Below are 15,614 nucleotides of genomic sequence, written 5' to 3' on the forward strand. Positions count from 1 at the left end.
CAATGTTGAGATATGTTGATCAAATCAATATTACTAGCATATGTATTGTTACAAATCATACTTATTATTTATGCCCCTTATCCAGTCTCACCCCATCCCCCCACCCTCCTTCCTCTCCTCTCTAACTACCCTAGATTTCTTCTCTCCTTCTGAAAGAGTAATGGTTACTCTGTTGATTTGTTGCTTAGATGATCTGTCCAATGCTGAGAGGTGTGATCACATCCCCCAATATTATTGAAGAGCAGATGATTCTTCTGTCACTCTGGAATGGGCTTTGTGGAGAGAGACATCCTCTTCTTTTCTGTATCTCTGCTGGTGACTCTTCTTGTGTCAATGCACTCCAGTGGCTGGTGGACCATCTGCATGGTGGTTGTGTTGTCTAGCCAGTTTTGCAGCAGCCATGGTTATTGTGGTGGCTGTGGTGGGCCACCGACATGGAGGTGATGTTTTTGGCATGCTCCTTGGTGCTGTCGGTGTGTCTGGTTGTGGGGGGGGTCTGGTCCCCGGCTTCATGCCTTAGGTCTCCAGGTGGTCCCCTAGGCACTGGCACCATGTGCCTGGTGGGGGGAGGGGGCCGTTCTGCAGCTCCATCCCTTGGGTTCCTGGGTGGGCTCCAAGGCACTGGCGCAGTGTGCCTGGTTGTGGGAGTGGGATCCAGTCCCCGGCTCCATCCCTTGGGTCCCCAGGCAGGCCCCGAGATGCTGGCGTGCTGTGCCTAGTTGAGGGGAGGGGGGTCCGGTCCCAGGCTCCATGCTGTGGATCCCTGGGTGGGCCTGAGGCGCTGGCATGGTGTGCCTGGGCTGGAACTAATCTTTAGTCCTTTGCTTACTTCTAAAATGGGGGAACTTCCTGTGGGAACCAGTCCTTGAGTTGTCTGGTTGAGCTAAATTGCTGCCTTGCTGCTGTTTCCCTAGGGAAAACTTTTTGTGCAGCTCACGGTTTAATGGTTGACCTTATAGGTACTTCCAGCTCTCCAGAGACTAGGTGCACCTGGGTTGTGTAGAAACCTGATCTGGGCCTGAATCTTTTCATCAAACTGTACCCCATGCACTTCTGCATTCCTAACCAGTCTCTTCTGAGTGGTTCTGCGCTGATTGGGGGGCAGATCAGCTGTCCTTGCTGTGTCCCAGTGTTCTCCCAGTGAGCCCATCTCCCTGACCGCCCATGCTCCAAACACTTCCCTTGGGACTGGCCCTGCCTTGTCCCTTGTGATGACTCACCGGCCTCTGAATAGCTCCCTTTTTTCAGCTGTCTGGCTCCTCGCTCCTGCGTGGGTCCATGGGAACCCTATTAATGGTCTTGCTATCCTGGGGGCCACCAAGGCCCTCTTCTCCCCTGCCACCTCCAAGCAACTCCTTCCGAAGGGCACAGCTGCAGCTTCTGCTGGCTCCTGCTCCATGTGCTCAGCAGTTCCAGCCTTACGGTGGCCATGGCCTGAAACACTCCAAGCAGTTTTTTCTTTCTCTCCTCATGGCTTCTCCCCCTTTGTGAATTCCGTAGGTCTCTCCTCCTCTTCCCCTGAGCTCCAGCGGCCCCAGCTTGACTGTTGTTACATTTTTATAATTGTAAATTGGTTGATATTGGGGAGAGAGTGACACTGGTGACCATCTATTCTGCCATCTTGACTGGAACTCCTCCTGTATTCACTTATTTTAATGTTTCATTTGACTAGTAGTCCTGACCATGCCTTTAATAATTCCTAGGGTCTAGCACATAGTAGACATTAATTACATACTTGGTGGATAACTGAACAAATAGATTTTTATGCCCAGCATCAGCAGCGTTAAACAGGAACTATGTTCAACTTCTGTATCCATTTCCTCTTGCAGCTATTTGTAGTGGATGTCCAGACAAGCCAGATCACCAAAATCCCTATTCTGAAAGACCGGGAGCCTGGAGGTGTGACCCAGCAGGGCTGTGGTATCCATGCCATCGAGTTGAATCCCTCTAGAACACTGTTAGCCACTGGAGGAGACAACCCAAACAGTCTTGCCATCTATCGACTACCTACACTGGATCCTGTGTGTGTGGGAGATGTAAGTTTTCCCAGTAGTTGTAGTTAAAGATAGCCTTGTTTTTAAACAGGGCCCACTAGGTAATGTGGATCCTTTTTCCACCAGCCCACCTGGGGGAGTAGTTTCTTCTAGAGTTCTGCTAACTGTAGGGACATGGTGGGTGAGGTGTGGAGGTGTAGATAGCAGAATGGGGACTAGCCTGACCAGAAGATATATCAGATATGTTGGCAGAGTATATTTGACAAAGGGCCGAGCCACACATCTCAGAGGCGAACAACAGTGCATTTTGCTCTTTGAATCAATGTATCTCCCATTGCCCATAGTCAGAGAGCAAAGTTTATTAAATCATTTATTCAGCAACTATTTATTGAGTCTTCTATGGCCAGGCATCATTTTTTGTGCATTTGTTTTTGGGTTTTTTTGGCTGTTGGCCAGTACCAGACATTATTTTAGACAATGAGGACATAGCAATAAATGAAACAGATAGAGCCCCTGCCCTCTTGAAGCCTGCATTCTAGTGCATGGTGACATATATACCAATATATAAACTATATATACCAATAGATATTTACCAGTAATATGTCAGAGTGTGATAAGTGCCATGGAGAAAGGTAAAGTCAGGCTAAAGGGATGAGGGTGAGGTGGAGGATGCTATTTCAGAGGATAGTCAAAGAAAGCTTCATTGATAAGATGACATTTGAGTAGGGATACTTAAAGGAAACGAGGGTATAAGCCATGTAGATGTGTGGAGGAAGAAAGTTCCAGACAGAAGATAGGAGCCACAAATAAAACACCCAGAGGTAGAAGCCCACAGCTATGTGTCCACTGGACATGTTTATTACCCACAGTAGTGCCAGTTTGATGCCAGCTTTGAGCTCCTCAAGACAGAAGCTAAATATTGTGAGATTATGTCCTATGGGTTGAGATCACCAGAGACCAGAGTTGTAATTTTTACAAAGATATTTTGTCAGACTTGTATGGTTTTCAGGAAAGTTCATTATAATCCTTATTTCACTAATTTCTTTTTTGGTTTCCTCCCCGTACCTGTCATTCTCTTCTCTCCAAGGATGGACACAAGGACTGGATCTTTTCCATTGCATGGATCAGTGACACTATGGCAGTGTCTGGTAAATCACGCTTTTATAGGAAGCTTTTGGTGTGGCAGGGAGGGAGGGAGGGCTAGAGGTTGAAAAGGGTTAGTAGTATGACAGGAAATAGTCCAGTAAATAGTAAGACCATTAGCTAGGGGCCAGGAGTTCTTGTTTCCAACATTGGCTCTTTCTCTGACTTACCTTGTAACTTTTGGATAAGTCACTTCCCCATTTCCCCTGTATCTTAACTTCCTGATGTGTAAAATGGAGGTACTGGCATACTTCATTTATTATTCATATCAAGGCTTGCTTCAAAAAGCATGTGTGGTAGCATGTTAGCCACGTTTTTGTGGGGCTTCATTGAGATAATGGTAGCGAAAGTGTTTTGGAAAAGCTGATGTGCTCTCTAGAGTATTAAAACTAATTATCATCTTCTGTATATAGTTGTATAGTATTAAGTTTCTTTTTTTTTGGCAGCTGGCCAGTAGGTGGATCCAAACCCCGCATTAAGTTTCTTGTGATAAAAGCTATATAGAATTGGGGGAATTTCTTTTCCAGTGGTTTAGAACAGCCAGGAAAAAAATATATGAATAATCGAATGTAGAGAAATTAATCTAGAGATACACAATTGCTTCCTGGGTACCTACAGCAGCCTAGAAATTTGGCTCAGAGTGCTAACCAGCTTTGATGGCTACCTATAGATAAAAATACAATCCCCCTCATTCCAGATTCCCAAGACCAAGTAATCATAATTGTCACTAAACTAAGTACTTCACATATTTTAGCTCACATATTTTAGCTTAAATTCCGCTAACCAGCTTTGATGGCTACCTATAGATAAAAATACAATCCCCCTCATTCCAGATTCCCAAGACCAAGTAATCATAATTGTCACTAAACTAAGTACTCACATATTTTAGCTCACATATTTTAGCTTAAATTCCTCAGAACAGTACTAGAATGTTTACATTATTAGCTGTTGCTTTGCCTCCCACGGATTTGTCACCCCTTTTCCCCTGGGTGATGGAGCCACCAAAGATTACTCAAAGCCCATCTCTTCTGAGCAGTGAGAAGCCTCAAAAGGGGTTAATCTCCCAGAATCCTCAAGAACGAGACATTCCTTCCATTTGGGAAATTAACCACGAATTGGGGTTCTCTTCCTGCATTTATTCTCCAGATCAGGAAGTTACAGGAAGAGACATAGATGGGGTTTTTGCTATGTACAGTTTAACAAGTTTTAACAATAGAAGCTATTATCATGCAATTAATTTGATCCACTAACAAAAGCTTGATTTTAGCAAACATTCTCTTCTTACAGCAATTTCCCAGTATCTTTACATATCAATCAGTAACCTGCCTATCTTTGAGCCAGCAGTGTGGCTTTGTTACAACTCTTTATCTTACAACAGAGACTCAATAGCCTGGGGAAAATTTCCAGTCCTTTGGAAGGTCAATATTTGAAACTGCAAGGCTTTGGAAAACCAGGCCCTGTGAAGTACATTTGCTTTATGCATACTTCACAATTAGTCTCATTTCGAAGATGAGAACATTAAGATTCAGAGAGAGTATTACAACTCAGCCAGCAGTGTGGCTTTGTTACAACTCTTTATCTTACAACAGAGACTCAATAGCCTGGGGAAAATTTCCAGTCCTTTGGAAGGTCAATATTTGAAACTGCAAGGCTTTGGAAAACCAGGCCCTGTGAAGTACATTTGCTTTATGCATACTTCACAATTAGTCTCATTTCACAGATGAGAACATTAAGATTCAGAGAGAGTATTACAACTCACCAATGGCCACATAAATAGTGAGAGATGGAGCCCGGACTTGAATCCAGGTCTACTGATTTCAAAGCCCATGCTGAGAACTTCTACTTGTAAAGCTAAGGGAATATAAATATTTCTTTTTTGGATTTTTTTGTGTGTGTGTGCCTGTATCCAGACCACCCTTGACCTTGGTAATATCAACAGTATGCTCTAATCAGTTGAGCCAACCAGCCAGCCACTTCTTTGGATTTTTACCGAGACAATAGAAAGCAGCTGGGAAGGAAAATAAATCTAATAAAGGGCTGGCCAGTTCTCTCAGTTGGTTATAGCACAGCCTTGTAACCCCAAGATCAAGGGTTTAGATCCCCAAACCAGCCAGCTGCCAAAAAAAAAAAAGGAAGAAAATGAATCTAATAAAGAAACATAGTCAAAGGTTCAAATTACCCAAAAGAGTTTCAGAAGCTTCTGGATTCCCTGTCATTTGATCTCCCCAAGGAATGAGAGCTCCTTCAAGGCAGAGGCTGAGTCATGTGACTTCTATGAGGACCATCCCTATGATAGTAACCTGCACTAAACTTGGTTGTTGGGAGCCTTTCATCTCTTCTTTCAGATACCCTGCCAATGTTCTGTCTTCTCAGGCTGATAACTCCCACATCTCCATTTCCTAAACAGTATAGCAGGGTTTTAAAACATTGGCTCTGATATTAGAGACCTGAATTTGAATCCCGGCCTACTGTTTATTAACAGTGTGCACTTAGAGGGTCGTTTGGAAAATTAAATGAGATAATGCATAGTGGCTGCCATGCTGAAAATGTTCAATGCTTGTTAACCAGTGTTGATATTCAGACTTTATGAGCATCAACTTCTGAACATTCCACCTCAAAATCAGAGTTTTCAAACTCATCATCTCCCTTCCAAGGCTCACCACTCCCTTCTATTTGCCTATATTGGTGCAAGCTTCCATCTTCCACCCAGGTGAACAGCCAGAGAGCTAAGACTGGTTTTAGGCTTTTTAGTCTCCTTAGATTACCAAGCCATATTGATACTATTTTGTAAAATATGACTTAAATCCATCAGTTTCTTTTGTATCTGCTCTACTCAAGTGTTCTTCATCTACGAATATCTCTTCATTTACCACAGTATCTTTCCATATTTTTCTCTGCTTCCAGTCTTACCTCCTCCAATCCAATCTTTATGTGTCTACCAAATTAGTTCTCTAAATTTTTTTCCTTAGTGTAAAAGTAGTACATGTTTATAGTAAGAAATTTAAAAATACAAATAAACAAAAAGGAAATAAGAATCACCCACAATATCTCTGCCCAGAGATAACCACTGTTGGCATTTTGAAATAGATATGTGATAAGGCAAGTATAATAAAATGTTAATGATAGAATATAGGTATATAGATATTAATTGAAAAATTCAACATTTTAGTTTGCCTGAAATTTTCATAATAAAATTTTGTGGGGCAAAATGAGATCACACTGAACACAAAATAATATTCTAAAACACAATTATCTAATTATCTCACCCTGATGCTTAAATCTTTGAGTAACTTTCTAGTATTTGTAGAGTGAGGGCTGGTCAGTTAGCTCAGTCGGTTAGAGCATGGTGCTGATAACACTAAGGTCTGGGGTTTGATCCCTGTACCGGTCAGCTGCCAAAGAAAAATGAAATACTTACTTCATAGCAGAGCATACAAGGTCTCTGGTCGCCTCTCCAACTTTCTGTTTCATAGCTTCCATGCCTGCACCTCATAATCCAACATAATAAACCATGTATAGTTCTCCAGATGTGCCCTTCTTCTCTGGCCTTTTCTAGATTTTCACATGTGATGAACCCTCTGCTTTGAATCCCTGCCTGTAAGCCTTATGATGCAAACAAATTGGATGGAGCATAGAGGGGATTTGCAGTGTGGGAAGGGCACCTTCTGGTCTCAAAGGAGAGTTGGAAAATTACTGGAAAAGGAATTTTAAAACATTAGTTTTTTAGTGGTTCTTGATATTCTGTTTTATGACTATAATATAGCCCTATTTGGGGGCATATGGATTGTTCTAAGTAAGTGTTTTTGTATATGGATCTTGTGGCAGTGGATTGTTCTTGCATGGGAATGTAAATTTTCAGGGTTTTGCTGCAGATTGCTCACTTGTACTCCAGAAAAATATGACATTTTAGCTTGCCACCAACAATGTATTCAAGGGCTCAATTCAAGGAAAATTGTTCTTGGTTTTTAAAGTGCTATGTTATTGTGTGCTGAGGAATATGATTTACTTTTTTAAGCATTCATTTTATATAGAACGGTCATTCTTAATAAGGGGATTGTGATCTTTATGGGTTCATGGAAATCCTTAAGGAGACCCCTGGATCTCCCAGAAATTGAATATAAAATGTGTTTTTGTGTAATTTTCTAGAGAAAGGAGTCTGTTACATTTCTAAGTCTCTCAAAGGGGTCCAAGGCTCAAAAAAGGTTAATTGGCCTGGAAAATTACTGAGCTTCATCGAACTATATAAAATTCTCTTTTAAAAAATCCTACCAACTATGGTAAGCATAAAGGTTATTTTTTAGCTCCTAGACCTTAGTTGGATCATCCTCTTAGTGTAAGCTATTAAAATGCCCACTGCTCTGTCTTTGGGGTGGGTGGCCTGACCAAGCTTTCACATATATAGGGATGATGCACAAACACCAAGGTCAAGGGTTCAGATCCCCATACCAGCCAGCCACCAAGGGGAAAAAAAAATGAAATCCCACCCCATCTTGGCTTCTGTGGGACTGTCCCATGGAGGGGGTGAGTATATCTGACTTCTGTGGTCTCCCTGCCCCACAGGCTCACGTGATGGTTCTATGGGACTCTGGGAAGTGACAGATGATGTGTTGACCAAAAGTGATGCAAGGCACAATGTGTCACGAGTCCCTGTGTATACTCACATCACTCACAAGGCCTTAAAGGACATCCCCAAGGAAGACACAAACCCTGACAACTGCAAGGTCCGGGCGCTGGCCTTCAACAATAAGAACAAGGTATGAACTCACCAAGGGATTCCTGAAGCCTGTTCCTCTTGGTCTATGTCTTGGGAGGTGCACCTCCCTTCCTCCTTGTCAAGTCAGTGCTGCATAGCTTGGTTCTGAGCCCACAGAGCACCTTTTAAAGGCTGAGAGATGCTGGTGAGAAATTATAACTGAGGCTGTGAAACCCACCCCTTGGATTGATCTCTGTAATATTTCTCTGGGTGGTTCATATTTGTGGGTCAGCTTCACAGAGTTTCCCCAGGGCCACTCTGATTTGACTGTCTCTCATTTGCACATGCCTTTGAAGGTGCTCTATTTTAGGTGTGATTTTCATACTTACTTCTGAAAGCAATCACTTTTTTTTCCTTTGTTACTCAGGTTTTCATTCTTTACTGCCTCTTTTCCCTACATACTGCCACTAAGTCTTAACGTAATTATTGAGTCAGATCTTCTTACACTGAGGGCTTGTTTTTTTTGTTTTGTTTTGTTTTGTTTTTTCACACTGAGGTTTTCAGCAGAGTGTTGGGATATAGACCCAGAGCCAGAAGAGGAGAAGGTCTTCTGCAACATCTGAATCAGGCCACAATTTGATGTGTAGTTCCCTTAACCTCCTATCTCCCATCTATTTTTATGGTCTATAGGTATATTTTTCTCTGCTAGATTAGACCCTCCACTTATAGAAGGTCTCACACTGAGACTTATGAAACTGTCCTTCACATGTGTGCTCTGCCCTAACTGTCTGACAGGATGTCATGGGAATAATTGCATAGTAAGGACTTTTTGAACCATGGGTGTCTGTATTACTGTTAGAGCCTGGATTTGCTTCTCGGGTTCTCTCAAAAAGCAGTCTCAATTTAACATACTGTCCACCTGCATTCCATAAGGCGAGGTGATGGGCTATAATTACTGGCACTTTTGCTAGAACCATCATGGGATAGGAATAAAGCACGAAAGGAACCCAGTCTTCAAGGTCTTCCTCTGCTTTTTATTGTACGTTAGTCACTACAGATTGGAATATAACCTGTTTTTCATTGCTCTATTAGGAACTGGGAGCAGTATCTCTGGATGGCTACTTTCATCTGTGGAAGGCTGAAAATACACTGTCTAAGGTATGATGAACATGACTTAGTGGTTTTACCTAATAATTCACCTTATGTTTAAAATACTCTGATTCTCCCTGAGTCTTTTCATTCTTGTCTAAAACACCAGTCTCCAAAGGTCTGGGCATGTTATTGCACAGTGCATGAAATTCTGGGTCTGGTGTGCCTCTCTTGAAGAAAAGTCTTAAAGAAATCAGAGGGGGTGATTCTTTCACATTGCAGGGGCTTCCTGAGAGGGTCCTTTAACCAGCAGTCCACAATGCATTTAAATATTTGTTAAATAGTTAATAGATCATTAACTATTTGTCATGTTGTAACAGCAAGAAAATCTAAATGTTAGGAATCACTGGCAACTGCAAATCAATCAAATTAAGATAAATCATCTCTGAAATAACTATGCAGGGTAATGAGAAAATGAAAAAAAGTCTGGCCTGGGTCCTGCATGGGCTGATGAACCACGAGAGGGCAGCAGGACGGCAGGCTCCTGAGGACACTGCGTTCAGGGGCGACTCTGGCATACCGGGTTCTGAGAGATTTGATCAACAGTGTTGTTCTAAATTCAGCCACAAGGAGACGGTGCTGCTTTCCACAAAAAAAGTAGCAGGGAAAATTCATTTTGGGTTGACATGTCTAGCAATGACTGCTGGGGAAGGTGAAAGGAAAGGAAAAAGGGCAAATCTTTTGTAAGGTCGGGCAGAAAAAGATCAGGAGCCAGGGAGGACTTCAGCAGGTATGGCTTCCACTGGCCAATGTAAGCCACAGGAGGTCCAAAGGAAGGAAGATTATATGAAAATAAGATAAAATCTGGGAAGAGGAAGAAATGGAATTTTTATACATTTATTCCTTTGCATATTATTCTTACATTGTATTGTTTTGTTTTGTTCATTTTTTATATTTTTACATAATAAAGATTCATTCATTCAGCAAAAAAAGAAAAAAAGTCTGGCTAGTTAGCTCAGTTGGTTAGAATACAGTGTTGTAACACTAAGGTCAAGAGTTTGGATCTCCATACAGGCCATCTGCCAAAAAAAAAAAAAGAAAGAAAGAAAATGGATTTAATTTACGATATTTACGAGCAACTTTTGCAGAGTTAAACCTACATGTGGATCATTTGCCGTCTTCTCATCCCAGAGGCCTTTGCTGCTTGTTACTTCTGTGATAGGCTTCCTCTCAAGTGGAAGCAGGGCTCCAGGAATTATTGGTTCCTTTATGTCACAGCAGGCTTTGAGCTCCACTGACCCTGCATGGTGCCTTACATGCAGTAGGCACCCTCTGAGGATTTGCGAAGTGAGAAAGACTCAGGGCTAAAGCTGATTCAAGTTATCTGGAGTTAAGCCAGTCCTATGAGTATGCTTTCTGTAGTGTACAATTCCCATTCAATTCGAGTTAGGCTGGGAGTAGCCAGAAGTCAGCCCCTTTATCTGAAGAGCAGTGAGGAGGGTGGTGGCTTTATCTGGCAGACAGAAAGGGGTGGGATCTTGGCTTTAGTGCTATAAGGTTGTTCCTGCAGACAACCAGTAGGTCTTGGCCTTTCCCTCTACTTCTGATTATTTCATTTCAGATTTACCCTTTTCCCTAACCTATCCTCTTTAGTACCTAGATCTTATTGTTTATTACAGTCACCTCTCTTTCTCCTTTATACCTAGGATGTGGAGCAGGGTGTTATTTCCTTAATCAGGGCTTTGTCTCTGACTTTTTTTTATTTTTTATTTTTGTCTCTGACTTTATGTGACTTATGAGAGAAGCCCACAGAGGTGAGAGTTTAACAACAATGCCCCTGCCTTGTGCTTTCTGATGATGCCATGGGTGTATCTCTCCTTTCTCTCTCTGTTTTCAGCTCCTGTCCACCAAACTGCCATATTGCCGTGAGAATGTGTGTCTGGCCTATGGTAGTGAATGGTCAGTGTATGCGGTGGGCTCCCAAGCTCATGTCTCCTTCTTGGATCCACGGCAGCCATCATACAATGTCAAGTCTGTCTGCTCCAGGGAGCGAGGCAGTGGTAAGTGTCCCGGTATGCCCCTCAGGCCTACAGCTGCATTGCAAATGGGTTTTGCCCTTTAGTTTCTATGTTGGCTTCCAAATAGGTATAATGATCTATATGGAACACATGGAAATGTTTGGTGACACAAGAGGGAGGCTTAAATACCTGCATAGTGCAGCAGAGTTTCAAACTCCACAGACAGATGTGTGGTCACAAATGCCTTTGGTGGAAACCAGTCAGGATATCAGTGGTTTTCATGTTCTTTCAGAGTGTCCTGCTTTGTATTCTGTGGTAATTTTTTGCTGGGGCCCTGCCTGAACTAAAATTCAGTTTATGCTAAAAGATGGCATGGTAGGGAAGGTGTTTACAAAGCATCATGAGGAAACTTGGGGGTGACTGTGGTGATGGTGCCATGAATATATACATATGTTAAAATCTTGAAATTGTATACTTTAAATATGTGCAGTGTATTGTATGACAGCTATACCTTAGTAAAGCTGAAGAAAATATTGAATTTAGGGCTGACCAGTTAGCTCAGTTGGTTAATGTGTGGAGCTGAAAACACCACGGTTTAGGGTTTGATCCCTGTACCGGCCAGCTGCCAAAAAAGAAAGAAAGAAAATATTGAATTTAGTTCTGACCACTGGGTAAATTAGGCTTCAGCCTCCAATCTTTTATAACATATTCTAAGAGCACCCTCGTTCTTTATTGGAGGAAAAAGAAGAGACTTATGTTACTAATGTAGTTTAAGGTTTCAGAATACCTTTTTCTTTTTTTTTTCCTTTTTGTCTTTTTTCATGACTGGTAACGGGATTGCAACCCTCGGTGTTGCACCCGTACCGGGACCGGTAACGGGATCGCAACCCTCGGTGTCGCGCCCGCACCTCACTCAACCAGTGAGCGGACCGGTCTCTATATGGGATCCGAACCCTCAGCGGGAGCGCCGCCGCCATGCTCCCAAGCGCCACACTCTACCGAGTGCGCCACTGCGCCGGCCCCAGAATACCTTTTTCTGACATCTGAGTTTATCCTACTAAGAACCCTGTGGAAAGCAGGTGGGAAAAGATAGTGTTAACCCGTTTTACAATGAGACAGACCCAGAGTGTTTAAATAACTTGCGTAGCATTGCACAGCTTGTGGGGGAACATCCAGTGATCAGAATCCAGATCATCCAGTTTAACAAAGTGTATTTTCTTCTTTGTCTTACTTTGTCCCCTTTCTAATGCAAAAATGTAGCTATGTCATCCTAAGAGTCTTAAAAGGCACAGTATGGATTACAATTTAGCCTCTTCCTTTCAAGTAGTGTTTATTCCCATGCAGATATTGCAAAAGTGGCTTTTGTTTTGTGTGTTTGTTTTTAATTATAGTTAAGATGCTCATGTTTTAGAACAGAGAAAAAAGGTGTATAATGAGAGTAGTAGAGAAAGGAATAAATGGCCTTGGCTGGAATGATGTATGCAATGAAGTTTTAAGAAATTTTGGTTACTGTTAATGGGGATAGCTTTCATACCTAATAAGGAAATACTGGTTCCAAAGATATTATCAAGGTCGTCTTATGTGCCAAGAGACATCTTCATATCCCATGCACTTATTTGATCCACAGTTGCAGCAGGTGTATTTTTCCTATTACCTGGAGTGATTAGGTGACTTATGTGAAATTCACACTGTGAATGAGAGATAGTACTCCTTTGGATGCTTAATTTCTGGGCTTTTTGCTGCCCTCATAACATACTTAATACCAGATAAAGACTTCTTACAGTGCCATGGCAGTGGTTTTAGGTCAAAAACAAAGAAGGTACTTATTGATGTAATGATTTGTAAATATGCAGATTACCCTGAATTGCAGTATAGGTTGGAAACATAATGGAGAAGAGTGTGGAGTTATGAAAGATGATTCCGGAGTGAGTCAAGGGGAGACAAGAAAGTTCCCAGCACACTTATGGTCTTTAGCCAAAAGCTTCTTGGGAATCATCAGAAATCTGGCATTTCTCCAAGTCTTACTGAAGGATTCCTGTTAGTGTATGGATGGTCAGTGTGGCATCAGGCTTCTCTTTGCTTTTGCGTGAGGTGTGTTTGCCATTGGGAAGGTACTTTCTGATATGTGGGAGTGCAATGCAAACTCAGTGTTGGAGAAAGTCAGGCCAGCAGACTGTCGAGTGGTTACTCTCCCTTCTCATTGCCCTTTACTTTTCTCTCTTTCAGGGATCCGCTCAGTGAGCTTCTATGAGCACATCATCACTGTGGGCACAGGGCAGGGCTCCCTGCTGTTCTATGATATCCGAGCTCAGAGATTTCTGGAAGAGAAGCTCTCAGCTTGTTATGGGTCCAAGCCCAGACTAGCGGGGGAGAATCTGAAACTAACCACTGGCAAAGGCTGGCTGGTGAGTAAAGCCCCATCTTAGATAGTTGCTGGACAATGACAGAACAATTGTCTTCCCTCTACCCACCCACTCTCACCCTGGCTGACACATCACCTACCCACATTTTTTCACTAGTAAGAGGCACTCCTTGGAGCAGAGAAAGGCACTGTCCCCTGATAATGCTTTTGTGTCTACATATTGCCTGTGGGAAAACTGAGGGCCAATAAAACACAGTGGTTGACTTAAGATTTGCCACAAGTGGTGATAGAGCAGAAAGGATAAGGAACCTCTCACCATGGCTGCCAGAGTTTGGTTCCACCTGTTCTGAGAAGACCTGAGCTTTGTATAGCAATTATTTAGCCTGCTCAGTTCCTTTCTAGTGTTTAGTTGAAAAAATGAGGCCGCACTTCCCAGTCTCCTGACATCAGGTTATAGGTACAGGATCCTCATCTTTTAAGGAGACCAGAAAACATTCTTGTCCCTTCTTCCCCCTTTTCCTGCCATGGCCTACAGGTGCTAACATAGTCTCTTTCTCTTCCCATAGAATCATGATGAAACCTGGAGAAATTACTTTTCGGACATTGATTTCTTCCCCAATGCTGTTTATACCCACTGCTATGACTCGTCTGGAACGAAACTTTTTGTGGCAGGCGGTCCCCTCCCTTCAGGGCTCCATGGAAACTATGCTGGGCTGTGGAGTTAATGACAACACATTCTCTCCCAAAATGCAGAGATTTACACTAACTTTCATCCTCAATTTCCTTGTTTCTTCTTTTGATTTTTTTTTTCCAATTGTGTGAGGCTCTCATATTTTAGCGGGAACACCAGAGTTTGCCTATGCCTTAGGCACTTTATAGGAAGAAGCTCTGTACAGGAATCTGAAGGGTTTCTTTCTCTTTTTTCCCTTTTGGTAATCAGAATTTTACTATCCTTTTTTCTTTCTGGCTTCTCAACCAAACATTGTTGCTAATCCCTATTTGTATTTTTTCTTTAAGTGACACACACTCTCCCCACTCTGGCTTCTTTAGACATAGTCATTCTCACCCTTACTTCACTCTTAAGAGGTAGGGCTCCTTTATAATTATGTGGTTGCTATCAGACTTTCTGTGAAAGTTTGAGAGCCGTGTGTGTGTGCGTGTGTGAACTTGTGTGCCTGTAGGTACTATGTGTCACGGAAATTACCTGGAGTGAGGATTACTTGTAATTAAAATATTTATAAAAGAAACAACTTTATTCACAGAATCCCACTTTGGGACTAGGCTGTATCTTGTTTTAAAATCTAACAACACTGACTATAGGAAGTAAAAACAGAAAGGAAAACAAATCACCAGTGGGAAAACCCTTTGAGTTAAATAACAGGCTTCCTGGCGCCTCCCATGCCAGGACTCCAAAGTGATCCAGCCCTACCTGTTTTCTCACCTGTGTGTCCCCCAAGTGAGAACACTTCTGTGTATGTGTCACTTCCATTTCCCAACCTCCCATCTGCTTAGCCAGTGGCCACTCCCCTAAAATATCAGGGTCTCTGGAGGCTACAGAAGGCTTTATAGGACTTGGTAAAGAGAATCCCCATTCCAACTCCCCTCTACTTACCCCTGAAACAAAGGCTGATCTGGTATTTCAGGGGCTTGGAGCTGGAGGTATCAAGTCTGCTAAGATTCACATACATAGTCTGCTTGGCTTTGAGGAGAAACGTCTCCTTTACCATTCTTCCAGTCTCCCCAATGGATTTTGCTGTTGTTTTTTAAATTGGGTTTAGTTCAGGAGGGTGGGGGTAAGCAAGAGGTTTATCTGTGTATAGTGAGTGCTTCATGTGTGGAATATTCATTTTCTCAATGCAGTGGAACTTGGGGTTGAAGCTACCCTTCGTACTCTGTTTTCAGCCCTGAGATGGGGATAGGGTGACCTGCAGCCAACATCATTGTGCATGTGACAACATCAATGTGATTAGTAATTTGTTCCTCCCTTGAACTGTCTTTGTAGTCTGAGGTTTTTATACTTACAGGCAACTGACTGTGATGTCCAGTTGTTCTCTGCTTTTTATGCATCATGTCGAAGATAACAGCTGTTCCCACCCGTAATTTCCTCCTTTAAACACATAATCTGCTCTGTCAACATCCCATCCTAGGGAAAGGAAAAGTATTTATTCCTGCACCCCAGTTTCTTAATTGTTCTCTCAGTTATCTCCTTCTTCTCTGGTTGTATGTGGGGAGATTGGAAAAAAAGAGTATCCTCCTCTTAATGATGGAGGGCTGCTGGGGAAGGAAGACTGCAAGTCCACCCTAACTTCGTGGTA

General features: G+C 42.5%; 1 protein-coding gene across 1 annotated transcript in view; it reads left to right on the forward strand.

The window, feature by feature from the left end:
• Positions 1 to 14,546, forward strand: part of DCAF12 (DDB1 and CUL4 associated factor 12) — a 30,842-nt gene extending 16,296 nt beyond the window's left edge. The window contains exons 3-9 of the mRNA XM_008590901.1: positions 1,830 to 2,036; positions 3,082 to 3,142; positions 7,698 to 7,891; positions 8,923 to 8,988; positions 10,817 to 10,979; positions 13,164 to 13,342; positions 13,866 to 14,546. Coding sequence (XP_008589123.1) covers positions 1,830 to 2,036; positions 3,082 to 3,142; positions 7,698 to 7,891; positions 8,923 to 8,988; positions 10,817 to 10,979; positions 13,164 to 13,342; positions 13,866 to 14,024 — 1,029 coding nt within the window. The 3' untranslated portion in view covers positions 14,025 to 14,546. The remainder of the gene's footprint in view (positions 1 to 1,829; positions 2,037 to 3,081; positions 3,143 to 7,697; positions 7,892 to 8,922; positions 8,989 to 10,816; positions 10,980 to 13,163; positions 13,343 to 13,865) is intronic.
• The last annotated feature ends 1,068 nt before the right edge of the window (positions 14,547 to 15,614 follow it).

Source organism: Galeopterus variegatus, unplaced genomic scaffold, assembly GCF_000696425.1.
Source record: "Galeopterus variegatus unplaced genomic scaffold, G_variegatus-3.0.2 Scaffold143, whole genome shotgun sequence".
In the NCBI taxonomy this organism is placed as follows: domain Eukaryota; kingdom Metazoa; phylum Chordata; class Mammalia; order Dermoptera; family Cynocephalidae; genus Galeopterus; species Galeopterus variegatus.